Genomic DNA, 26992 nt, shown 5'->3' on the forward strand with positions numbered 1-26992 from the left:
TTGTATTGAAATCTATTTGATCTGATACAGCTATTCCTGCTCTTTTTGGTTTCCATTGACATGGAATATTTTCTCTGTCCTTTTATTTTCAGCCTATGTGTGTCTTTATAGGTGAAGTGTGTTTCTTGTATGCAACAGATTGTTGGGTACTGTTTTTTTAATCCATTCAACCACTCTATAATTTTGATTGGAGAGTTTAGTTCATTTACATTCATTGTTATTATTGATAAGTAAGGACTTCTGCCATTTTTAATTTGTTTTCTGGTTATTTTGTGGTCCTTTTTGTGAAAGTGTTTTCTTTAGTGGTGTGCTTTAAATTCTTGGTTTATCTATTTTATATGTCGGTTGTAGGTTTTTTAACTTGATGTTACATGACGGTTGCAGTTAACATATTACAATGCATTATTTTAAACTGATGACAATTTGATTGCAAAAACAAACAGGAAAAGAGAAAACTGATAAAAACGCTACACTTTATCCCTCTTGCTTTTTAACTTTTTCTTGTTTCTATTTGTATCTTCTTATATTGTCTGTGTCTTTAACAATTGTTGTAGTTATTGTTTTTGATAGATTCATCTTTTAATCTTTCTGCTCAAGATATGAGTAGTTTATATACCACAATTACAGTGTTATAATATTCTGTATTTGTCTGTGTACTTACTGTTACCTGTGAACTTTGCACCTTCAGATGATTTCTTACTGCTTATTAACATCCTTTTCTTTCAGACTGTAGGACACCCTTATAGCGTTTCTTGAAGGATAGGTCTTTATGTTGATTAAATCCCTCAGCTTTTGTTTGTCCAGGAAAGTCTTTATTTCTCCTTTATGTTTGAAGGGTATTTTCACCGGATATACTATTCTAGAATAAAAATTTTTTCCTTCAGCACTTTAAATAAATCATGCCACTGTCTCCTGGCCTATTAGGTGTCCACTCAGAAACCTGCTGCCAGACGTATTGGAGCTCCTTTGTTTTTTGTTTTGTTTTGTTTTTTAATTTTCTCTTGGTGCTTCTAAGATCCATTCTTCATCTCTGGCCTTTGCGAGTTTGGTTACTAAATATCTTAAGGTAGTCTTCTTTGGGTTAAATCTGCTTGATATTCAATAACCTTCCTGTGCCTGAATATTGATATCTTTCTCTAGGCTTAGAAAGTTTTCTGATATTATTTCTCTGAATAAACTTTCTACCCCAATCTCTCTTGCTACCTCCTCTTTAAAGTTAATAACTCTTTTTTTTCTTTTTTTGAGACAGAGTCTCACCCTGTTGCCCAGGCTGGAGTGCAGTGGCGTGATCTTCGCTGACCACAGCCTCTGCCTCCCAGATTCAAACATTTCTCCTGCCTCAGCCTCCTGAGTAGCTGGGATTACAGGTGCGCGCTGCCACGCCTGGCTAATTTTTGTGTTTTTAGTGGAGACGGGGTTTCACCATGTTGCCCAGACTAGTTTCAAACTCCTGACCTCAAGAGATCCACTCGCCTCGGCCTCCCAAAGTGCTGGGATTACAGGCATGAGCCACAATGCCGGGCCCAGTAACTCTTTGCCCTTTTGGGGTTATTTTCTACATCCTGTAGGCATGCTTTGTTACTTTTATTCTTTATTTTTACTCCTCCGACTGTGTATTTTCAAATAACCTGTCTTCAAGCTCACTAATTCTTTCTTCTGTGTGATCAGTTCTGCCACTGAGAGATTCTGATGCATTCTTCAGTTTGCCAATTAATTTTTTCAGCTCCAGAATTCTGTTTGATTCTTTATAAGAATCAAAGAGGTTTTTAATCTCTGTTAAATTTATCTGATAGGATCCTGAGATCCTTCTTTGTGTTTTCTTGTATTTCATTGAACTTCCTCAAAACTGCTATTTTGATTTATCTTAGAGTTCACGTATCTCTGTCCCTCTGGAATTGGTCACTGCTGCCCTATTTAGTTTGTTTGGTGAGATCGTGTTATCCTGGATGATGTGGATGCTTGTGGATGTTCATTAATGTCTGAACATTAAAGAGTTAGGTATTTATGCTGATCTTCACAGTCTGGGCTGGTTTGTACCCATCCTTCTTGAGAAGGCTTTGCAAGTATTCAAAGGGAATTAAATCTTGTGATCTAAGTCTTTGGTCACTGAAGCCATATGTGAGCATATTAGAGGGTACCCCAAGCCTAGTAGTGATGCGACTCTTGTAGTCTCATAGAGGCACCAACTTGCTGCTCTTGGTTAGATCTGGGAGAATTCCCTGGATTACCAGGCAGAGACTCTTGTTCTCCTCTCTTACTTTCCCCCAACCAGTTGGAGTCTGTCTGTCTGTTCTGAGCTGCCTGGAGTTGGCAGAAGGGTGACACAATCCTGTGGCCACCGTCACTGGGACTGTGGCCTTGGGTCATACCTGAAGCCAACACAGTACCGGATTTTGCCTAAGGCTTGTGGTGACTATTTCCTGGCTACTGCTTGTGTTTATTTAAGACCCAAGGGCTCTTCAGTCAGCAGGAGACGAATTTGCCAGGGCTGGGTCTTTCTCTTCAGTGCAGTAGGTTCCCTTCTGGCCCGCGGTGGGTCTAGACATGCTGTCTAGGAGTTTGGGCCTGGGATTAGAGACTTTAGGAATCTGCTTGGTGCTTTATTTCACTGGGGCTGTCATGGTACCCAGGTTGCAAGACAAAGTCCTTTTTATTCTTCCCTTTGATTTTCTCAAGCAGACAGAGTCTCTGCCCATGGCCACCACTGCCCCAGACCTGTGGCTACTACAGTCTGGCTACTGCTGATATTTATTAAGAGCCCAAGGTCTCTTTAATCAGTAGATGGTGAGTCCTGCCAGGCCTGGGTCTCTCCCTTTAGGGCAGTGGGTTTCCTTCTGGCCCAGAGTGGGTCTAAGGCCAGGAATCAGTGACTTTAGGAGTCTGATTGGTGCTTTATTTTACTGTGACTGAGCTGGTACCCACGTTGCAAGACAGTCTTTTTTTTTTTTACTTTTCCCTCTCCTTTCCTTAAGCAGGAGTCTTTCCCTGTGGCCGCCACAGCTGGGCATGTGTTGGATCACACCGGAAGTCAGCATAATACTGAGTCTTGCCCAAGGCCTGTGGCAACGGCTACCTGGCTACCCCTGATGTTTATTCAAGGCCCAAGAGCTCTTTAGTCAGCAGGTAGTGAAATCTGGCAGGACTGGGACCTGTCCTTCAGGGTGGCACCTTCCCTTCTGGCCCAGGATGGATCTAGAAATGTCTGGGAGTTATGACTTAGAATGGGGGCTTCAGGACTCTGGTTGCTGCTTTATTTTATGGTGGCTGTGCTGGTATCCAAGTTGGAGAACATAGTCTCCTCTACCCTTATCGCTCCTCCTGGAGCTACGAACTGTGCTGTCTGAAGTTGGAGGAGGAGTGACACAAGCACACCCTTGGCCGCCTTGTCTGGTGTCTCACTGGTCCGTGTGCATCCCAAGTCTGCTGACTCCAAGCCCAGCACAGTACCAGGACTTGCTCAGGGACTGCAGTCCTTGTGGTCTAGACTGCCTTTTAAGTTTATTTAGGATCTTGGAGTGCTTTAGCCTACAGGGGCAAGGCTTGCCCAAACTTAGCTGTTGCTGGGATGGATGATTCCCCTCTGGCTGAGGTTGGTCTAAATACTCCCTCCATGGGTGCCAGTTGACTTCTGCCCTGTTTTGCCTTCCATTGCGACAGGGCAGCACTGAGTTCCAATGCAAAGTCCTACAATCACTTTGCTCTTCCTCTTGCGAAGGCATAGATTCTCTCTCAGCCACCACACTGCACTGCCAGGGGATGTAGGAGGGGTGGTGTAAGCAATTCAAGACTGTCTTTCCTACCCTCTTCAGTGCCTCTTTCCTTCATACGATGTTAAAACTAGGTACTGTGATTGGTCACCTGATTTTTGGTTCTTATGCAGATGCTTTCTTGTTTGAATAATTGTTTAATTTGATGTTCCTTGGTGGGGACTGTCACTGGAGAGTTCTAATGAGCCATCTTGCTCTGGCTCCTCCTCCATATTGTTGATCTTAAAAAATGCTCCTGTAAATACTGTTGTACTTAAGTCCTTGTATACATAGATGTACATTTATCTAGGGAAGCATCTAAAAATAGAGTTCCTGGGTTTTTGTTTTAGAACTTTAGTAAGCAGGTCAAGCATCTCTTTAGAATGATCCATCAATTTACACTCCCACCAACAGTGCATTAGAGTTCTTTCTGCTGACTGGTGAGATTATCTTTTCATGTATTTATCTTAGCCATTCTATATGGTATCTTGTATTAGGTTAATTATATTTTACATACTGATTTGTAGGAATTATTCACATACTCTGGATAATTATCATTTGTCTCAATGATGTATATTTTAGATACTTCTATCCTGTAGATATTTTAGATATGTCTACAGGAAGAAGTATCTAAAATATCCCCTTTTTTTTTCGTTTTGCACATGATATTTTTTCTCATACTAAAGGTATATAATTTTATTATTGTGGAATTGAATAATTTTTGCCATTAGGGTTGTATTTTTAAAATATTTCCAGATGCTATAGAACTATTGCAAAATTTTAAATTAACTTTAAAAAAATTTTTATTTTCACTTTTAGACTTTATCTGGAATTTGGTTTTATGTATTAGTACAAGATAGTGATTGAATGTTATTGTTTACTTCTTTACTCATTTTTACTCCTCTCTATGAATTTTGGAATTATTTGTAAAGATCCATGAAAAAATTTGAAGGGAGAGTGGGAATTGTATTAAATTTATAGACTACTTTGGAGAAAAAAGATAATATTAAATATTTTCACACATAAACATAGTGGATTTCTCCATTTATTGAAGTCTTTTTTACGTTCTTCGATGTTTTATACATTTTTAAAATAAGGTCTTGCTCTGTCACCCAGACTGGAGTGCAGTGGTGTTCATAGCTCACTGTAATCTCAAATTCAGGCAATCCTCCTGCCTCAACCTCCTTAGTAGCTGGGATTACAGATACAAGCTATCATGCCTGGCTTATGTTTTGGAGGGATATTGTTATATTGCCTAGGCTGGTCTTGAACTCCTGGGCTTAAACGATTCTCTCATGTTGGCCTCCCAAAGTGCTGTGATTATAGGTGTGTGCCAGCGTAACTGGCAATATTTTATAATGTTATCTATGAAGGTTTTTTTATATTTCTTATTAATTTTATTTCTGGTCTAACAGTTTTGTAACTTGTGAATTAAAAAAATGCATAATGTTTTATATTTTCTTAACTTTTTATTTTGAATAATTTCAAACCTACAGAACAGTTAAAAGAGTAGTATAAGTAGTACAGTATACACCTGTATACCCAAGAACTAGATCCACAAATTGGTAATATTTTGCTCATTCCCCTTTATTTATATACGCACACATACGCACACACAGCCTAGTTATGTTAAATTTTTTATTTGCTAAGTTATTTGAAAGTAAGTTGCAAGATTTATGATACTGTATCCCTAAACACTTTACTATGTGTCTCTTAAATCTAAGACACTCTTTATAAAACCTCCATGCCATCATATCAAAGATATTTAATATTTGATACTTTACAGTACCCACACATTATTATACACTGTGTTGTCTGTTGAATGGGATTTTAAAAATAACCTTTTCTAAGTAGTTATTACAAATGATTATGGGCTGGGTACAGTGTCTCACACCTGTAATCCCAACATTTTAGGAGGCTGAGGCAGGCAGATCACCTGAGGTCAGGAGTTCAAGACCAGTGCAGCCAATGGTAAAACCTTGTCTCTACTAAAAATAGAAAAATTATCTGGGCATGGTGGCGCATACCTATAATCTCAGCTACTCAGAAGGCTGAGGCATGAGAATTGCTTGAACCTGGGAGGCGGAGGTTGCAGTGAGCCAGGATCACACCACTGCACTCCAGGCTGGGTAATAGAGTGAGACTCTGTCTCAAAAAAACCCCAAAAGCCAAATGGTTATGAACTTTCGATTTTGTGTATGTATATAGCAATAATTAGAAATTCATATTAGTTGCAATACTTTGGCTTTAGATTTTCTTGAGTGCAGTAATAAATTCTTATTCAATGTAATAAGTTGACTCAAATTTTTGCTTATCTTTGTAAATAATCAGGTCATCTACGAATAATTTTCTTTTTTTCCTATGTAACTTTTAGTAAAATTATTGAAAAATTCTTCAATTAATTTTAATATCCAAATTATTGATATATATATTTTAAAATATTGTATCTTAGTTAACTTATAAGTGTATGAAAATGAAATATAAATTTCTGTATTTTAGGAAAATTCACGAATCGTGAGAGTAAAAGTTATAGCTGGAATAGGCCTTGCCAAGAAGGATATATTGGGAGCTAGGTAAGTATATCAATTTGGATTATAATTTTAAAACTTTGTATTTGTTAATTTTTTCCAAACTTTGGTTAAATTAAAAATCAAATAGTATTAGTAAATTGTTGTGGAAAGTATAATAATAATATTACCAGTTGGTGGTTTACTAAATCTCTTGGTGTCTGAATTACAAAATTTGTGAAATTAGGCAGAAGTACGAATGATAGCAATAGTCACAAGATACATTATTGAACTCTGGTTCTGGAAATTTGTAAAATTCTAACAGACTAATCCTTTAGCAGGTAACAACCATAAACTCTGGACTTAATACAAAAAGCAGCAACTTGAAGGCAGTGGAGAGTGAACAGAGCAGGCAGATTCTGGTGGGGAGTTCATGTTTGGAAGAAGCGAATTGTACTGAGTGAGTTCCTGATACTATGAGTTGGTCTGAGGGCAGGTAGAATCAGAACCTGGAAAAATTGTAGTCTTCATGGCCCAGGAAAGTAGCAGAATCCAAACTTTGGTTCAATTAAAAATCAAATCAGGCTGGGCATGGTGGCTCACGCCTGTAATTCTAGCACTTTGGGAGGCTGAGGCAGGCGGATCAGTCGAGGGTCAGGAGTTTGAGACCAGCCTGACCAACATGGTGAAACCCCGTCTGTACTAAAAATAAAAAAATTATCCAGAAATCGCTTGAACCCAGGAGGCGGAGGTTGCAGTGAGCCGAGATTGTGCCACTGCACTCCAGCCTGGGCAACAGAGTGTGCCTCTGTCTCAAAAACAAAAATATATACGTACGTACGTACATACATACATACATACATACATACATACATACATACGTATGTACCAAATAGTATTGGTAAGTAGTTGTGGGAAGTAGAATAATATTTCCAGTTGTTGATTTACTGAATCTCTGAATCTGAAGAAAACATGGCAATGGTAAGGATTCTGGAAGGGAGAGAGCTGAAGAGCTCAGCAACTCAACTGAAGACAAAAGATCTGAAGAGAAATCAGAGTTACTGCCTAAGAAACGGGGTTTGGGAGACTGAGGCAGACAGATTGCTTGAACTCAGGAGTTTGAGACCAACCTGGGAAATATGGTGAAACTCCATCTCTACAAAAAATACAAAAAATCACCTGGGCATGCTGGCACATGCCTATACTCCTGGCTACATGGGGGACTGAGTCAGGAGCATTGCTTGAGCCTGGGTGATTGAGTCTGCAGTGAGCCAAGATCGTGCCAACGCACTCCAGCCTGGGTGACAAAGTGAGGCCGTGTCTCAAAAAACAAACAAAAACAGGATTTGTGGCTCTTGTCGGAACAAGATGATTAATTGCATGATAGTCTTAATCTGTTTAGTGTTGCTATAACAGAATTCCTAAGACCGTGTATTTTGTAAAGAAAAGTGGTTGATTTGGTATGTGGAAAGTTCAAGACTGGGCCTTTGCATCTAGTGAGGGCCTCAGGCTGATTCAAGTCATGACAAAAAGGGGAGGGAGACCTAGCATAGGCAAAGAAATCACATGGCAAGAGAGGAAGCAAGAGGGAGGTGTGCCAGCCTCTTTTTGACAAATAGAGAGGAACAAATAGAATGAGAACTCACTCACTCCCGAGGGAGGACATTCATCTATTCAGGAGGGATTTGCTCCCATGACCCAAATACCTCCAACTGAGACCCATCTTTCAATATTCCCACATTGGAAATCAAATTTCAACATGCAGTTTGGAGGGTACAAATATCCAAACCATAGAATGATAAGCAGAGACATACACACACACACACACACGCACACACAGCAGCAGCAGCAAAATTCAGTCTCCAAAACTTAACATTTATAATATATGTCGGCCAGGCACAGTGGCTTACGCCTGTAATCCCAGCACTTTGGGAGGCTGAGGCGGGCGGATCACGAGGTCAGGAGATCGAGACCATCCTGGCTAACACGGTGAAACCCCGTCTCTACTAAAAATACAAAAAATTAGCCGGGCGAGGTGGCAGGCACCTGTAGTCCCAGCTACTCAGGAGGCTGAGGCAGGAGAATGGCTTGCAGTGAGCCAAGATCGCGCCACAGCACTCCAGCCTGGGCAGCAGCGAGACTCCGTCTCAAAAAACAAAACAAAAAAAACCCCCCAAAAAAACCATTTATAATATGTGTCCAGAATATAATGCAAAATTACTTATCTAAAAGAACCAGGAAAATGGAAGGCATTGTCAGTAGAGAAAATATGCCCACAATAAATTTTAAAAATATGAAATGAAATGGAAATCATAAACAAAAGAAAATTCCAAGAGTGAAAAAACAGCATTTGAAATTAAAATTGTTGGGTAGATTTATCAGCCAAATGGAGAAGAGGAAAGATGAACTGAACTTAAAGATAGATCAGTAGAAATCGTTACCCAGTTGGAGGATGAGAGAGACAAGAGAGACAAACATTGGAGGTAAAAACAAAAAACAAAAAAACACAGCTTTGGGGATTTGTTAGATAATATATAAAAGTCTAACGTGGATATCGTTATATAATATCTTACAGTCTAACACAGAAACGGGAGGGGAATGAAGAAGGCAAAATATTTTTTGGAGAAATATTGGCCAAGTTTTTTTTTCCAAATTTGATTAAATTCATATAGTATTGAAAAACGCCAAGCAGGATAATAAACACTAAGAACACAATGAGGTGCATAATAGTCAAACTGTTGAAAGCCAGGTATAAAGAGAAAAATCTTGACAAAAAGAGAAAAATATGACCCTTTATATATGGGGGAACTACAAGTCAATTAATTACTGACTTCCTACCCAAAACGATAGAGACCAGGAAAAAATGGAACAATAAAATAACAACCATCAATCCATAATTTTATATTCAGTGAAAATATCCTTTAAGGAAGATGAGAAAATAACATTTTCCAAAAAAAAGACAACTAGAGAATTCATCACTGGCAGACCTGCCCTGTAAGATATCTTAAAGAAAGTCCTTTCCGCTGAAGAAAATTGAAACCAGATAGACACTCAGGTCCTCAGAAAGGAGTAAAGAGCATCAAAAATGGTAAATATCTGAGAATATACAAAACATGTTTTCCTTTTATCATCATATCTTTTTAAAATAAAACATATGCCTATTGAAATCACAACCTAAAACATTGTTTTGTAGGATTTATATTGCTGATGGAATACATATAACAACTGTGACATAAAGGATGGAGCAGGTGTAAATTATGGACCTATGTGGTAGAATGGTATAATACTAAGTATAAGTTGAATAAAAGATTAATGATGTGTAGTGTAATATCCAGAGAAACCAATAAAAAATAGTGCAAAAAATTATAGATAAAAAACAGTAGAAGTTTTAAAATGAAGTTGTTGAAAAACTAAATAAACAAAAAGCCAGGAACTTAAGCCCAGGGGTTCAAGACCAGCCTGGGCAACAAAGTGGGACCCTGTCACTACAGAAAGTCAAAAAATTAGCCAGGTGTGTTTGTATGCACCTGTGGTCCCAGCTACAAAGGAGGCTGAGGTTGGAGGATCACTGGAGCCCAGGACGTCAAGGCTCCAATGAGCTGTAATTTTTTGCCACTGTACTCCAGCCTAGGTAACAGAGTAAGACCCTGTCTCCAAAAAAAAGAAAAAAAAAAATGCCAGAAAAGGAGAAACAAATGATCAAAAAAAGTAAACGAGGCCAGTTGTAGTAGCTCACACCTGTAATCCTAGCACTTTGGGAGGCTGAGGCGGGTGGATCACCTGAGGACAGGAGTTTGAGACCAGCCTGGCCAACATGGTGAAATCCAATCTATACTAAGACACAAAATTAGCTGGGTGTGGTGGCCCATGCCTGTAATCTGAGGCACTGAGGAGGCTGAGGCAGGAGAATCAGTGGAAGCCAGGAGGCGGAGGTTGCAATGAGCCAAGATCACACCATTGCACTCCAGCCTGGGCAAAATAACTAAACCATTAAAAAAAAAAAGTCAGAAAAGGAGGAACAAATGATCAAAAAAAGTAAAAGGGGCCGGGTGCAGTGGCTCACGTTTGTAATCCCAACACTTTGGGAGGCTAAGGCAGGTGGATCACCTGAGGTCAGGAGTTCGAGAGTAGCCTGGGCAACATGGTGAAACCCTGTCTCTACTAAAAATACAAAAATTAGCTGGGTGTGGTGGCGGGCATCTTAATCCCAGCCACTCAGGAGGCTGAGGCAGGAGAATTGCTTGAACCCGGGAGGTGGAGGTTGCAGTGAACCAAGATTATGCCACTGCACTTCAGCCTAGGTGACAAGAGTGAAACTCCATCTCAAAAACAAAAAAACAATGTAAAGGGCAGGAACAATGGAAAACAAACAATAAACCTGGTAGACCTAAATCCAATCATATCAATAATTACATGGAACATTAATGGATTAAAATAAATATGAGACAGAGGTTGTTAGGATAAATTAAAAAACAAGACCCAACTATATACTGTCTTATGAGATGCACTTAAAATATAAAGACATAGCTAAGTTGAAAGAAAGTGGAAGCAAAAATATATGCCATGCAAACAGTAAGCATAAAAAGACTGAAGTGGATATATTAGTATCTGGTAGAATAGATTTAAACACAAACATTTTCAAACATTTCGTGATGATAAAGAATAAAGTCAATCAAGAATATATAACAATCATAAATGTATGTGTGCCTGCTAAAATAACTTAGAAAAATATAAATCAAAATTTGACGGAATTAAAGGGGAAATTTTTAAAACTCCCACCATCATAGTTGGAGGCATTGACACTTCTCTTTCAGCAGTTGATAAAACAACTAAATAAAAAAATCAAAAACATAAATTTGAACAATATTATGAACAACTTTGACCTAAAGAACACTATTTCTAACAACTTTCTTTTCAAGTGTACATGGTACATTTGCTAGCGTAGACCACATATGGGCTGTATATTGCTGCATAATAATATTACCACAAACTGGCCGGGCGCGGTGGCTTATGCCTGTAATCCCAGCACTTTGGGAGGCTGAGGCAGGCGGATCACAAGGTCAGGAGATCGAGACCATCCTGGCTAACACGGTGAAACCCCTTCTCTACTAAAAATACAAAAAATTATCCGGGCGTGGTGGTGGTCAGCCCCTGTAGTCCCAGCTACTCGGGAGACTGAGGCAGGAGAATGATATGAACCCGGGAGGTGGAGGTTACAGTGAGGCAAGATGGCGCCACTGCACTCCAGCTTGGGTAACAGAGTGAGACTCTGTCTCAAATAATAATAGTAACAACAACAACAATAATAATAATAATACCACAAATTTGGTTGCTTAAAAGAACGTACATTTATTATCTCACAGTTTCTGTGGTTCAGAAGTTCCTGCATTGTTTAACTGGGTCCTCTGCTACAGGGTCTTGCAAAGCTGCTGTTGTTGTTGTTTTTTTTTTTCTGATTTTTTCTAACTTTTCTGTCTTGAAGTCTCTCACATGAGAGTGGCTGTAAACTCTAGCCCTGCCCTGATGAGACTCTAGGAATTTGGACATAGATGTTTACACTGTGCCTTTCATGGGTATTTCTTTATCCTGGCAAGTGCCCTCATGCCTAAGTGTCTTACCTATGACCAGATGTCCCTCTCACAGCACACTTGCATATCCTGGCGGCTGCTCTTAGAGCTCTCGTCTGTGTCCAGTTTATTCCTACCAAAATAGCAGATAGCCACTCTCTAGGAGAATCCTGACAAAGAAGTTAGGGTCGAGTGTATCAGTCAGGTGAGACACAGGGGGCAACTCAACAAAACACACGAAATAACAGCGGTGTATTACTTAACAGATGCCAGAGAGAAGAGGGCAGCATGCCTCCCAGGGTCAACAGGAAGTGGGGAGCCATCCAGGACTTGCACAGTCAACTAGTGGGTGGGGAACAGGAGAAACAGTGCAAGGGACCTGTGGGCTGAGGCTTTTATTGGGATCCAGGGCATTTTCCAAACAGGTTTCCTTCAGGGAGTTGTCACTGGTGGGTTTAGAGCAAGCAGGCACAAATTTCATGGAGTCATGCTGTGTCTGAGAAATCTGTATTAGGGTTCTCTAGGGGGACAGAACTCATAGGATACATGTATATACGAAAGGGAATTTAGTAGGAGAATTGACTCACATGATCACAAAGTAAAGTCCCACTGTAGGCCATCTGCAAGCTGCGGAGCAAGGAAGCCAGTCCGAGTCCCAAAATCTCAAAAATAGGAAGCCGACAATGCAGCCTGCAGTCTGTGGCCGAAGGTATAAGAGGCCCCTGGCATGTCACTGGTGTAAGTCCAACAGTCCAAAAGCTGAAGAACTTGGAATCTGATGTTCGAGGGCAGGAAGCATCCAGCATGGGAGAAAGATGAAGGCCGGAAGACTCAGCAAGTCAAGTCCTTCCACGTTCTGCCTGCTTTATTCTAGCTGCCCTGGCAGCTGATTAGACAGTGCCCACTCAGATTGAGGGTGCGTCTGCCTCTCCCAGTCCACTGATTCAAATGTTAATCTCCTTTGGCGATACCCTCACAGACGCACCCAGGAACAATACTTTGCATCCTTCAGTCTAATGAAGTTGGCACTCGGTATTAACCATCACGGAGAGGTGGTTACTGTGGCATATTTCTGCAGTCCTTGTGGGTATGGGGTCAGTGGAGCAAGTCAAGTAGGTTGAATCTGGTTGCTTCTTAGGGAGGTGGTTACCAGGAGGCAGTTGTGTAAGGTACTTATCTGATTGACCACATTGAGGAGCCGAGAGGAGGTAGAGAACTGGAAACTGTGCTAAGGGTGACTAAGACCTCCTTCTGGTATAAAAATGTCCAACTTAACATTCAGTATGGATGCTGAGGCAACATAAAATTATAGGAATTCACTTCAGCTGTCATTAAGGTGTTGGTAGGGCTGTGGTCTTAGCTGAGGCTTGCTTAGGGAAGGATTCATTTCCAAGCTAATGTGGTTGCTGGTGGCATTCAGTTCCTTGCAGGCTGCCAGTCTGAGCGTTTCCATTTCTTGCTAGCTGTCAGCTGGAGGCCGTCTCAGCTTCTTGCCATTCAGCAGCTCACAAGCTGGCAGTTTGCTTCTTCAAAGCTAGGAAGAGTCTCCTAGCAAGGTGGGTTACAATCTTATGTAATGTAATCACATACTTTGTCACCTTTGCCACAATCTGTTGGTTAGAATATATAGATCCGTCCCATGCTTAAGAGAAGAGGAACACAAAGAGCATGAATATTAGGAGGTGGGGATAATAGGAGCCGCCCTAGTGTCTGCCACAATATTCTGGGCCTTAAAACAATAAACCACATTCTTTTGAAATGTGCATGGTACATTAACCAGCATAGACCATGTGTGGGTCCATAGGACAAATTTCAGAAATTTTCAAAAGATTGAAATCATATAGAGGATGTTCTTTGAGAACAATGGAATTCAATTGGAAACCAATAATATTAAGATCTAGAAAAACTACAAATATTTGGAATTTAATTAGCATACTTCTAAATAATCTGTATGTCAAAGATGAAAATATTTTGAACTGAATGAAAATGAAAATAAAGCAATTTCACAATTGTGGAATGCAGCTGAAGTTATATTCAGAGGGAAATTTATGTGTTTAAAATCCTTAACTTAGAAAAGGAGCAAGATATAAATGAATGTTTTGAGTTCTGACCTTAATAAATTAGGAAAAAAGAGCAAATTAATTCTAAAATAAGTAGAGAGAAGAAATAATAAAAACAAAGGCCAAAATCAATAAAAGAGAAAATGGACAATGATAGAAAAAAAATTACTGTAATCAAAAGCTTGTTATTTGAAGATATCAATTAAAGTTTTAAATCTATCTAGAATGATCAAGAGTTAGAGAGAAGGCACTAATTACTGGTAATGAGAATGAAAACTGGGGCATTGCTATGGATCCTGTGGAAATGAAAAAGATAAAAGGAAAATATTTTGTACAATTTCATATCAATAAAGAAGTACACACAACTTAGATGAACTAGATAATAGTCTTGAAAGACACGGATTACAGAACTAGCCACAGAACAAATATAAAACTTTAATAGATGTTCATTATGGAAAGAAATTGAATTTGTTGTTAAAAGAAATTGAATTTGTTGTTAATTAAAGGAACTGAATTTGTCCTTCCTGCAAAGAAAACTCCAGGCCCACATGGTATCACTGCATACAACTATCAGACATTTAAGGAATAAATAATACAAATTCTACACAAACACATTAAGAAAATGGAGGGCATTTCCCTACTCATTTTATTAGACTAGTATTATCTTGATCCCCAAACAAGACACAGACATCACAAGAAAACTTAAAACCAATATCCCTCAACACAGATGCAAAAATGAAATTGAACATTATGTATCTATGTGTCACCAGGTAGGATTTTTCCTAGGAATACAAGGTTTGTTCAACATTAAAAAATTTATCAATGCAATTCATCGTATTCATACAGTAAAGTAGAAAACACACATGGTCATTTTGCTTGGCATGGAATATGCCTTTGACAAAATCTAACACCAGTCATGATAAAATCTCTCAGCAAACTAACATAAAATACAAAGGCAGTTTAATATCTGAAAATTAACTGATGTAATACACTATATTAATAGAATAAAAGAAGACAGTCACCTTTTTTTTTCTTTTTTTTTAAAATTATACTTTAAGTTCTAGGGTACATGTGCACAATGTGCAGGTTTGTTACATATGTATACATGTGCCATGTTGGTGTGCTGTACCCATCAACTTGTCATTTACATTAGGTATATCTCCTAATGCTATCCCTCCCCGCTCCCCCTACCCCATGACAGGCCCCGGTGTGTGATGTTCCCCACCCTGTGTCCAAGTGTTCTCATTGTTCAATTCCCACCTATGAGTGAGAATATATGGTGTTTGGTTTTCTGTCCTTGTGATAGTTTGCTCAGAATGATGGTTTCCAGCTTCACCCATGTCCCTACAAAGGACGTGAATTCATCCTTTTTTATGGCTGCATAGTATTCCATGGTGTATATATGCCACATTTTCTTAATCCAGTCTATCATTGATGGACATTTGGGTTAGTTCCAAGTCTTTGCTATTGTGAATAGTGCCACAATAAACATACATGTGCATGCGTCTTTATAGCAGCATGATTTATAATCCTTTGGGTATATACCCAGTAATGGGATGTCTGGGTCAAATGGTATTTCTAGTTTTAGATCCTTGAGGAATCGCCACACTGAGAAGACAGTCATCTTAATAAAAGCAGAAAACACAACTGGCAAAATTCAACACCCATTCATAATAGAAACTCTCTGCAAACTAGGAATAGATGGAAATGTCCTAAACTTCATCAAGGGAATCTATGAAAAAACCCAGTAGCTAACCACCTACTTAATGCTGGCAGTTTGAAGGCTCTCTACTTAATCTCAGGAATAAGGCAAAGTTGCCTGCTTATATGTTCTATCCAACATTGTACTATATATTTTAGCCCTGTAGTATAGCAAAGAAAAAATATAACAGGTCAAAAAGGAAGAAGTAAAACTGTCTTTATTTGCAGACAACATCGTTTGTAGGTAGAAAACCCCAAGGAATCTACAGAAAAAGCTACTGGAAGAACTAATAAGTGAATTTAACACTGCCACAAAATGCAAAGTCAGTGTACCCAAAATCAGTTATATTTCTGTATCCTATCATTGAGCAATTGGATAATAAAACTAAAAAATGTGTTTACAATCGTGTAAATGTTAAATATTTATAAATAAATGTACCAAAAGATTTGCAAGAAATGTACCCTGAAAACTATAAAACAGTGCTGAGAGAAATCGAAGACCACATAAATCAATGGATACATATGCTGTTTTAATTAGAAGACTCAATAGTGTTAGGGTGGCATTTTTCTCCAAATTGATTAGATTTGGCACAATCCCAATAAAAATCTCAGCAAATTTTTTCAGAGACATTGATAAGATGATTTCAATATTTATATGGAAAGTCAAGGCACATAGAATAGCCAGAACAATTCCGAGAAGGAACAAAATTGGAAGACTTACGTTACCTCATTTCAAGACCTGCTACACAGTTATAATAAGACAGAGTGGCAATGGCATGAGAATAGACATATTGTTCAATGGAATGGAGAGTGTAGAAATACATGCACGTGTGTGTGTGTGTGTGTGTGTGTGAGCGAGAGAGAGAATATATACACATATATGATCAGTTCCTGTTTAACAAAAAATGCTGAGGTAATTCAAGGGAAAGGGTAGTCTTTCAGTACACAGTACTAGAACAACTGGTCTGTACAGAATGAAATGAATCTTGGCCCTTACCACACATCATACAGAAAATTAGGATGAGCTAAAATGATGAAACTTCTATAGGAACACACAGGAAAAAAAATCTTTGCTCTATTGGGTTACACAAAGTTTTCGTGAACAGTACCAAAAAGGATGGGCCATAAAAGAAAACTGCCTTGAAAGGAACTTCAACACAATTAAAACTTTTCTTCTTTAAGAAACACGGTTATGGAAAATGCAAGCCATAGATTGGGAAAAAGTATCTTCAGACATATATCTGGAAACAACCTGAAAGTCCATCGACAAATGAATGGGTAATCTCATGTACCCCATAAACACATACACCTACTATGTACCCACGAAAATTAAAAACATTAAAAAAAAGAAATGTGGGCTGGACATGGTGGCTCACACCTGTAATCTCAGCACTTTGGAAGGCCAAGGTGGGAGGATCACTTGAGCCCAGGAGTTCGAGACCAGCCTGGTGATGAGACCCTGTCTCTACAAAAAAATTTTTAAAAGTTAGCCAGGTGTGGTGATGCATGCCTGTGGTCCCAGCTACTCAGGAGGCTGAGGTGGGAGGATCACTTGAGCCCAGGAAGTTGAGGCTGCAGTGAACCGTGTTCATGCCACCTCACTCCAGCCTGGGTGACAGAGAAAGACCCTGTCTCAAAAAAAAAAAAAAAAAAATGTAGTCTAGATCCTTCTGTAGTTTATAAGTGTCATGACGGGGTGTCCATGCACATGTGTAAGATGTGCCACCCTTGAAGCTTGTTACAACATGGGCAGATTACCAATTTCACATGAAAAGAAAGAAAAGAAATGTATATACATACAGTGTTTATTCAATCTTTAAAAAGGAGATTCTGCAATATGTGACTATACAGATTAATCAGGATATTATGCTAACTGAAATGAGACAGTCAGAGAGAGACAGATACTTCATGTTTCCATTTATATGAGATATCTAAAATAGTCAAATTCATAGAATCAAAGAGTGGAATGCTGGTTGCTGTGCTGGGGTGAGGGGTGAGTAGAAATGGAAGTTAATAATTAACAGGCATTAAACTTGAGTCAAGCAGGAAGAATAAGCTCTAGAGATTTGCTGTACAATGTTGTGCCTAAAGTTAACATTAATGTATGTGCAATTAAAAAGGTAAGAGGGTAGAGCTGCTGGGTGCAGTGGCTGACACCTGTAATCCCACCACTTTGGGAGGCTAAGGCAGGTGGATCACTTGAGCCTACAAATTTGAGACCGTCTCAGGCAACATGGTGAAAAACCCTGTTTCTACAAAGAAGCACAATTAGTCAGGCATGATGGTGTGCGCCTGTAGTCCCACTACTTGGGAGGCTGAGGTGGGAGGATTGCTTGAGCCCAAGAGGTGGAGGTTTCAAGTGAGCCGACATTGCACTACTGCACGCCAACCTGGACAACAGAACAAGACTCTGTCTCAAAAAATGAAATGAAATGAATGAATAAATACATAAATAAATAGGGTAGTGATCATGTTAAATATTCTTACCACAAGAGAAACAACGAAACAAAGATATCTGACAAAGGCCATTAACCCCCTATATATATGAAACCTCTTACAACTCAATATAATTAAAAGGCCAATTAAAAAGGGGCAAAACTCGACTGGGCACGGTGGCTTACACCTGTAATTCCAGCACTTTGGGAGGCCAAGGTGGGCGGATCACCTGAGGTTGAGAGTTCAAGACCAGCCTGACCAACATAGAGAAACGCCATCTCTACTAAAAATACAATAATTAACCAGGCGTGGTGATGCATTCCTGTAATCCCAGCTACTAGGGAGGCTGAGGCAAAAGAATCACTTGAACCCGGGAGGCAGAGGTTGCGGTGAGCCGAGATTGTGCCATTGCATTCCAGCCTAGGCAACAAGAGTGAAACTCCATCTCAAAAAAAAAAAAGAAAAAAGAGGCAAAACTCTTGAACAGACAGTGTCTGTGTATTGTTCAAGTGTATTTGTCTAGCTGGATGGTGAGATTAGGGATATAATTACATTTACATTTTGTATTTTTATATTTAATAGTATTTAGTTAGTTGTAAAAAACCGTGGATAAGATTGGAAAGGGAAAATGTAGAGAGAACAGAGGGGTGGGGCAATACTTAGGGAATATCAGTATTTAACTGGCAGATAGTAGAAGAGGAGCCTAAGTAAGCCACTGAAGGAACGGTTCGAGTGGTATGAGGAGCACTGGAAGAGATGTGTCATAGAAGCGAAATGAGATGAGTGTTTCAAAGAGAAAATGGTCAGTAGTATCTAAAAACATAAAGAGGGCCAAAAAAAGAAGTATCTGGAAAATGTTGATTGCTTTAACAAGATTGGTGACTTTACAAGAGCCTTTTCAGAGGAATGGATCTCAAGGGAAGAGACAGAAATCAGACTGTAGGGTTTTGAAGCATAACAGGAATTAAGGAAATGAAGTAAAGGCGGTGGTATGCTATAGTGGTTAGGAGTATAGGCTGGGAGGCCGAGGCAGGCGGATCACGAGGTCGAGAAATCAAGACCATCCCGGCTAACATGGTGAAACCCCATCTCTACTTAAAATACAAAACATTAGCCAGGCGTGGTGGTAGGCACCAGTAGTCCCCGCTACTCGAGAGGCTGAGGCAGGAGAATTGCTTGAACCCAGGAGAAGGAGGTTGCAGTGAGCCGAGATCGTGCTACTGCACTCCAACCTGGCGACAGAGCAAGAGAGTATAAGCCGGGCATGTTGGCTGATGCCTGTAATCCCAGCACTTTGTGAGGCTGAGGCGGGTAGACCACCTGAGGTCAAGAGTTTGAGACCAGCCTGGCCAACATGGCAAAGCCGTGTCTCTACTAAAAATACAAAAATTAGCTGGGCGCAGTGGCGCGTGCCTGTAATCGCAGCTACTTGAGAGGCTGTGGCAGGAGAATAGCTTGAACCCAGGAGGCAGAAGCTGCAGTGAGCCAAGATCGCGCCATTTTACTCCAGCCTGGCTTACAGAGTGATGCTTCATCTCAAACAAACAAACAAAAAAGAGTATGGCCTCTGGAGCCAGGTGCTGGAGTTTCAATCCTGGCTGTCTGCTTTCTAGCTGTGTGATCTGTGTGAAATAAAGAAAGGAATAGTACCTACCTCACAGGTGGTTATAGAAATTCAAAGAATTAATATACGGGCTGGGCACTGTGGCTCACGTCTGTAATCCCAGCACTTTGGGAGGCCAAGGCAGGCGGGTCACCTGAGGTCAGGAGTTCGAGACCATCCTGGCCAACATGGTGAAACCCCGTCTCTACTAAAAATACAAAAATTAGCCGGGCGTGGTGTTGCACGCCTGTAATCCCAGCTACTCGGGAGGCTGAAGCAGGAGAATGGCATGAACCCGGAAGGCAGGGGTTGCAGTGAGCCGAGATTGTGCCACTGCACTGCAGCCTGGGCGACAGAGCAATACTCTGTCTCAAAAAAAAAAAGGGAGAAAAAGAATTAATATACGAAACCTACTTACAGCAGTATCTGGCATCGGGTAATTGCTATATAAGTGTTCTTGTTTTTATTGTTAAAGATTATTCTCTGAAAAGGTTTGGGAATGGAAGAAAAAGATGTATTTTGCTTTGCTGGAGAAGGGAGGGAAAGTCAAGGGGAGGAGGAATTTAAAAACATTTATATGCCTAGAGAAACCTAGATCAAAGAAAAAGCCAAAGGTCTAAAAGAGAGCAATGAGAACAGATGATGCAAGGCTCCAAAGTTCAGAGAACTGAATAAGGGGGATGAGACTCAAAACAAGAGGACTCCTGACTCACTAGGTTAGGGGTAAGGATGGGTTCTGATAAATACCAGTTTCTTGGGAGTGTTTTGGTGCCTTTGATTTTGGCCAATTAAGAGGTAACGTGGTATGAAGAAATGGAGTTGGGGGAAGGATAGTTTGGATTAGTTTGGAGGGGATTTGGTGGAGAATGGTGAGTACTTGGGATACCCATGGAACATAGGAGAAATTTAACCATGGACAAGTAAAGTGTTCAAAGTCTTGTGGTTTGCAACCCTATACATCACAAGAATTTCCTTCTTCATATCTCCTTGTAGAATTGGTTTTATTAACATCTAGTTATTTTATTTTAATTTTTTTTTTGAGACAGAGTCTTGCTCTGTTGCCCAAGCCTGAGTACAGTGTTGTGATCTTGGCTCACTGCAAGCTCCACCTCCCAGGTTCACGCCATCCTCCTGCCTCAGCCTCCTGAGTAGCTGGGACTACAGGCACCTGCCACCACGCCTGGCTAATTTTTTTTTTTTTTTTTGTATTTTTAATAGAGACAGGGTTTCACCGTGTTAGCCAGGATGGTCTTGATCCCCTGACCTCGTGATCCACCCGCTTCAGCCTCCCAAAGTGCTGGGATTCCAGGCGTGAGCCACTGTGCCTGGCCACACCTAGTTATTTTTTTTTTAAGTGAAAACAGTTTGCCTTTACTTTGTAAGAAGAGTTTACACCCATGAGATAACTTGAGACAACCTGAGGTCTTACAAAACCAGTCTTAGAATCATTGAATTAACCATCTTAACTCAGAAGAAGAAAGAATGTAATAAAAATCAAACAAAATTTTAAAAATCTAGGAAGGTTATAATCATTAGGCCTGTGATTAAAAGGTTTTCTTTCTAATTCTTTGTGTCTTTCACTAACATGGTACTTCAGGTTTTTAACGAGATGCAAAAATTACTTCAATTGCTTACCTGCCTAAGAATTCTGACTTTTAAATTCAGGAAATAATTGTAGATATAACTAACAAGGAAAATTGTGAATTGTATAGTCTGGGTGATCTGAGCTTGGGGTAAGCAATAATTAAAATTTTTCTTTTTTTTTTTTTTAACAGTGATCCTTATGTGAGAGTGACGTTATATGACCCAATGAATGGAGTTCTTACAAGTGTGCAAACAAAGACCATTAAAAAGGTTAGACTTAGCAATATTCAGAAGTTTTTAATGTCCTTTGTTTTATTTTTAGAAGACAAAACATTATTTAGTTATACTATGTTTATTATTTTTCAGAGTTTGAATCCAAAGTGGAATGAAGAAATATTATTCAGAGTAAGTATATATTTTATTTTACTAAAGTGGAAAAGTAAGTTTTTTTCTCAGGAGGTTAGAATGATAAATTCTCAATTACAATATTTGAAAATGTATCTCAGAATTGCCTGAAATTGTGAAAATGTAAAAGGAATTGAAATTGAGGATGACATAGTCCTGGAACCATTTGTCTTATGAAAAACATAAATGTAAAATAATGGAGAGGTAAAAGACTGGAATTATCTCATTCTAGTGAAACTGATTTAGAGACTGTACAGTAGTCCTATTCCAGTTGAGCAGATTCAGTGTTTTCTCATAAAGATGATGCAAAATATATTTATGTCTCCCCAGTGGTTTATTATTAAACAGTTTAGGGCCTATCAAGTGAACACATTTCTTTTTATCCACACGTCATTCACATTGCTGCCTTTCCACCCCATCTGCCTCATTTACCATAGGAACAAACTCCAGTCAGCAGTTATTTCCGGTTCCTCAGTAGGACCCTCAAACTGACTGTGTCTCTGTGTACCTGTTTAATATCAGAGTCCTTACTGTTGCCAAAATCGAAACCCTACCAGAGCAGTGGTAGAGATGCATTTCAGGAATTTCCCCTCTCTGGATTATTCCCACTTGTATCATCCTTCAAATGTTCTTCCTTGACCCCATTTTCCCCTTTAGCTGTTGACTTGTTTCTCTGTTCACCTGAATAAGGAACATTCATGGGAGAGTTGTCTACCCTCATCATTTCTGCTTCTCCAGGATGCTCCTTGACCCACTGTACTCTCGCTCACATCCCCGTCTCTCAAATGAAACTGCTGTTATTCAGGTCCCCAGTGACCTCCCTGCTGCCAGGTTCATCTCATCTCATCTTACTCATGCTCTTCACAGCATCTGACATGGCAGATCATTCCTGAAACACCAGCCTCTCTGGAGGCTTCTATGGTACCATACTTGATTTCAGTAAGGAAAACAGAAGCTGTTCTTCCGTACTTCATGTTAAAGATATTTTGTTTGTTTTGTTTTGTTCAATTTTAATAAAGTGAATTTGAAGGGAAGAAATTGCTGACACTAAGGGCAAGGAAGCTGTTGCTGAAGATCCAGCCAACAGCACCAATTAAGTTGCTTCTGTTTTTTCAGTTTGGAGTAAGATTTTCCCCACTCTTTGTAGTATGACATAAAAACAACATTTTAAATCGGTTAGGAAATTTTGGAATCTTGAAGAAATGATATTGAATCAATTGGATAGTCACATGAAGAAAAATGAAGCGAAATTTCTGTTTTTACTATTTCACCAGAATAAATTCCAGGCTTGATAATGTCTGGTTTTGATTGCTTTTTTGGCACAATTGTTGCTTAGGAGAGTATTTTTAAATTCCCAAGTTGTTGAGTTATTTATTTATTTATAATTTTGTTTTATTTTACTTATTTTGTTATATTTTTCTTAGAAACATATGTATTTTCAATATATTGCAAAGTTTTCTTTCTACCTCTTATGTTTTTTCTGATATTATTGGCTTGCCCATGTTAAATAATGTTTAGTCATAATAACAATGGATATATATTTGTCTTGTTTCAATTTTAGTGGGAATGCATCTAGCATGTCTCCGTTAAATATGGATAGCTTTTTGTTATTTATCATATTAAAGATGTATTCAGCTATTGCTGTTTTTTCAAGAGTTAAAAGAAAAAACGTATTGATACTTCCAATTTGAGCCATGATACAGTAACAGGATATCGGGCTTAACCTGATGTGTAAACAACCATAAAGCTGGGGGGGGGGGGGAAATAGGAGAAATGGGGGGATGTTGGTCAAAGTGTACTGACTTTTAGTAGTAAGCTAGATAAGTTCTGAGATCTAACGTGTAGCATGGTGACTATAGTTAATAATACTGTATGTACACTCGAAATGTACTAAGAGAGTAGATTTTAAGTGGTCTCACTATACACACACACAATGGTAAGTAACTATGTGTGGTGACAGATGTGTTAATTAATTTGATTGTGGTAATCATTTCACAGAGTATACATATATCAAATCACATGTATACTTTGAATATTTACAATCGTTATTTGTCATTTATAACTCAAGAAAACTGGAAAAAAGAAATCTACTTAGATATAGTGAAATAGATGGTTAAAATTTAAAAGATGCAAGGAGACATACCATGCAAAAGTAATCAAAAGAAACTGAGGTAGCCATATCAATGTCAGACAAAGTAGACCTTAGAATAAGGACAATTACTGGGCATACTAAAGGACCATTATATGATGATAAAAAGGAGAAATTCATGAAGAAGCCAGAAACAGCTCTAATTGCTTATGCACCTAATGACAAAGCTTTAAAATACCCAAAGCAATAAATGATAGAACTGAAAGGAGAAATGGGCAATTATCCTATGTGGAGAATTTAGCATTCTTCTTTTTCTCAGTAACTGGTAGAACAAGTAGAAAAAAAAAATTGAGTAGTGATGTGGAAGTCCTGAAGAACATTATCAAGTTGATTTTACCTAATTGACATCTGTAGACTCTCTACTCCAACAGTAGCAGAATATGTAGACTTTTCAAGTACACATAGAGTAGTTACTGAGTAATCTGGGCCAAAGCCCAAACCCTAACAATTTTAAAAGAATAGAAATCATGCAAATTGTGGTCTGTGACTAGAATGAAATGAAAGCAAGAATTAATAACAAAAAGGTATCTAGAAAATCCCCAAATATTTGGATGATAAACACTTCTAAGTAGCTCATGAGTCAAATAAAAATTCTCAATGGAAATTAGAAGATATTTTAAGAGAATGAAACTTTTTGATGTGGTTGTTTGTTTTTTTCTTGTAAATTTGCTTGAGTTCTTTGTAGGTTCTGGATATTAGCCCTTTGGCAGATGAGTAGATTGCAAAAATTTTCTCCCATTCTGTAGGCTGCCTATTCACTCTGATGGTAGTTTCTTTTGCTGTGCAGAAGCTCTTTAGTTTAATTAGATCCCATTTGTCAATTTTGGCTTTTGTTGCCATTGCTTTTGGTGTTTTAGACATGAAGTCCTTGCCCATGCCTATGTCCTGAATGGTATTACCTAGGTTTTCTTCTAGGGTTTTTATGGTATTAGGTCTAACATTTAAGTCTCTAATCCATCTTGAATTAATTTTTGTATAAGGAGTAAGGAAAGGATCCAGTTTCAGCTTTCTACTTACGGCTAGCCAATTTTCCCAGCACCATTTATTAAATAGGGAATCCTTTCCCCATTTCTTGTTTTTGTCAGGTTTGTCAAAGATCAGATGGCTGTAGATGTGTGGTATTATTTCTGAGGACTCTGTTCTGTTCCATTGGTCTATATCTCTGTTTTGGTACCAGTACCATGCTGTTTTGGTTACTGTAGCCTTGTAGTATAGTTTGAAGTCAGGTAGCGTGATGCCTCCAGCTTTGTTCTTTTGACTTAGGATTGTCTTGGAGATGCGGGCTCTTTTTTGGTTCCATATGAACTTTAAAGCAGTTTTTTCCAATTCTGTGAAGAAAGTCATTGGTAGCGGGATGGCATTGAAGCTATAAATTACCTTGGGCAGTATGGCCATTTTCACGATATTGATTCTTCCTATCCATGAGCATGGTATGTTCTTCCATTTGTTTGTGTCCTCTTTTATTTCACTGAGCAGTAGTTTGTAGTTCTCCTTGAAGAGGTCCTTTACATCCCCTGTAAGTTGGATTCCTAGGTATTTTATTCTCTTTGAAGCAATTGTGAATGGAAGTTCATTCCTGATTTGGCTCTCTGTTTGTCTGTTACTGGTGTATAAGAATGCTTGTGATTTTTGCACATTAATTTTGTATCCTGAGACTTTGCTGAAGTTGCTTATCAGCTTAAGGAGATTTTGGGCTGAGATGATGGGGTTTTCTAAATATACAATCATGTCATCTGCAAACAGGAACAATTTGACTTCCTCTTTTCCTAATTGAATACCCTTGATTTCTTTCTCTTGCCTGATTGCCCTGGCCAGAACTTCCACCACTATGTTGAATAGGAGTGGTGAGAGAGGGCATCCTTGTCTTGTGCTGGTTTTCAAAGGGAATGCTTCCAGTTTTTGCCCATTCAGTATGATATTGGCTGTGGGTCTGTCATAAATAGCTCTTATTATTTTGAGATACGTCACATCAATACCTAGTTTATTGAGAGTTTTTTAGCATAAAAGGCTGTTGAATTTTGTTGAAGGTCTTTTCTGCATCTGTTGAGATAATCGTGGTTTTTTCCACTGGTTTTGTTTATGTGATGGATTATGTTTATTGATTTGCGTATGTTAACCCATCCTTGCATCCCTTGGATAAAGCCAACTTGATTGTGGTGGAAAAGCTTTTTGATGTGCTGCTGGATCCGGTTTGCCAGTATTTTATTGAGGATATTGGCATCGATGTTCATCAGGGATATTGGTCTAAAATTCTCTTCTTTGTTGTTGTGTCTCTGCCAGGCTTTGGTATCAGGATGATGCTGGCCTCATAAAATGAATTAGAGAGGATTCTCTCTTTTTCTATTGATGGGAATAGTTTCAGAAGTAATGGTACCAGCTCCTCTTTGTACCTCTGGTAGAATTCAGCTGTGAATCCAACTGGTCCTGGACTTTTTTTGGTTGGTAGGCTATTAATTATTGCCTCAATTTCAAAGCCTCTTACTGGTCTATTCAGAGATTCAACTTCTTCCTGGTTTAGTCTTGGGAGGGTGTATGTGTCCAGGAATTTATCCATTTCTTCTAGATTTTCTAGTTTATTTGCATGCAGGTGTTTATAGTATTCTCTGATGGTAGTTTGTATTTCTGTGGGATTGGTGGTGATATCCCCTTTATCATTTTTTCTTGTGTCTATTTGATTCTTCTCTCTTTTCTTCTTTATTAGTCTTGTTAGCAGTCTATTTTGTTGATCTTTAAAAAAAAACCAGCTCCTGGATTCACTGTGTTTTTGAAGGATTTTTTTTGTGTGTGTCTCTATCTCCTTCAGTTCTGCTCTGATCTTAATTATTTCTTGCCTTCTGCTAGCTTTTGAATGTGTTTGCTCTTGCTTCTCTAGTTCTTTTAATTGTGATGTTAGGGTGTCGATTTTAGATCTTTCCTGCTTTCTCTCGTGGGCATTTAGTGCTATACATTTCCCTCTACACACTCCTTTAAATGTGTCCCAGAGATTCTGGTACGTTATGTTCTCATTGGTTTCAAAGAACATCTTTATTTCTGCCTTCATTTAGTTATTTACCCGGTAGTCATTTGGGAGCAGGTTGTTCAGTTTTCATGTATTTGTGCATATTGGGGTGAGTTTCTTAATCCTCATTTCTAATTTGATTGTGCTGTGGTCTGTGAGACAGTTTGTTGTGTTTTCTGTTCTTTTACACTGGCTGAGGAGTGCTTTACTTCCAATTATGTGGTCAATTTTAGAAT

General features: G+C 38.9%; 1 protein-coding gene and 1 non-coding gene across 2 annotated transcripts in view; both read left to right on the forward strand.

Annotated features, from left to right (window-relative positions):
- The window catches only part of LOC116272987 (double C2-like domain-containing protein beta), a gene marked incomplete at its 5' end in the record, with an annotated part of 69558 nt that overhangs the window by 19259 nt on the left and 23307 nt on the right, over window positions 1–26992 (forward strand). The window contains 3 exons of the mRNA XM_031661908.1: window positions 6246–6319; window positions 21396–21474; window positions 21571–21609. Coding sequence (XP_031517768.1) covers window positions 6246–6319; window positions 21396–21474; window positions 21571–21609 — 192 coding nt within the window. The remainder of the gene's footprint in view (window positions 1–6245; window positions 6320–21395; window positions 21475–21570; window positions 21610–26992) is intronic.
- Window positions 17246–17349, forward strand: LOC116272989. The gene has a single exon (XR_004181502.1). It is a non-coding gene; the product is annotated as a small nucleolar RNA U13 (small nucleolar RNA).

Source organism: Papio anubis, unplaced genomic scaffold (assembly GCF_008728515.1).
Source record: "Papio anubis isolate 15944 unplaced genomic scaffold, Panubis1.0 scaffold295, whole genome shotgun sequence".
In the NCBI taxonomy this organism is placed as follows: Eukaryota; Metazoa; Chordata; class Mammalia; order Primates; family Cercopithecidae; genus Papio; species Papio anubis.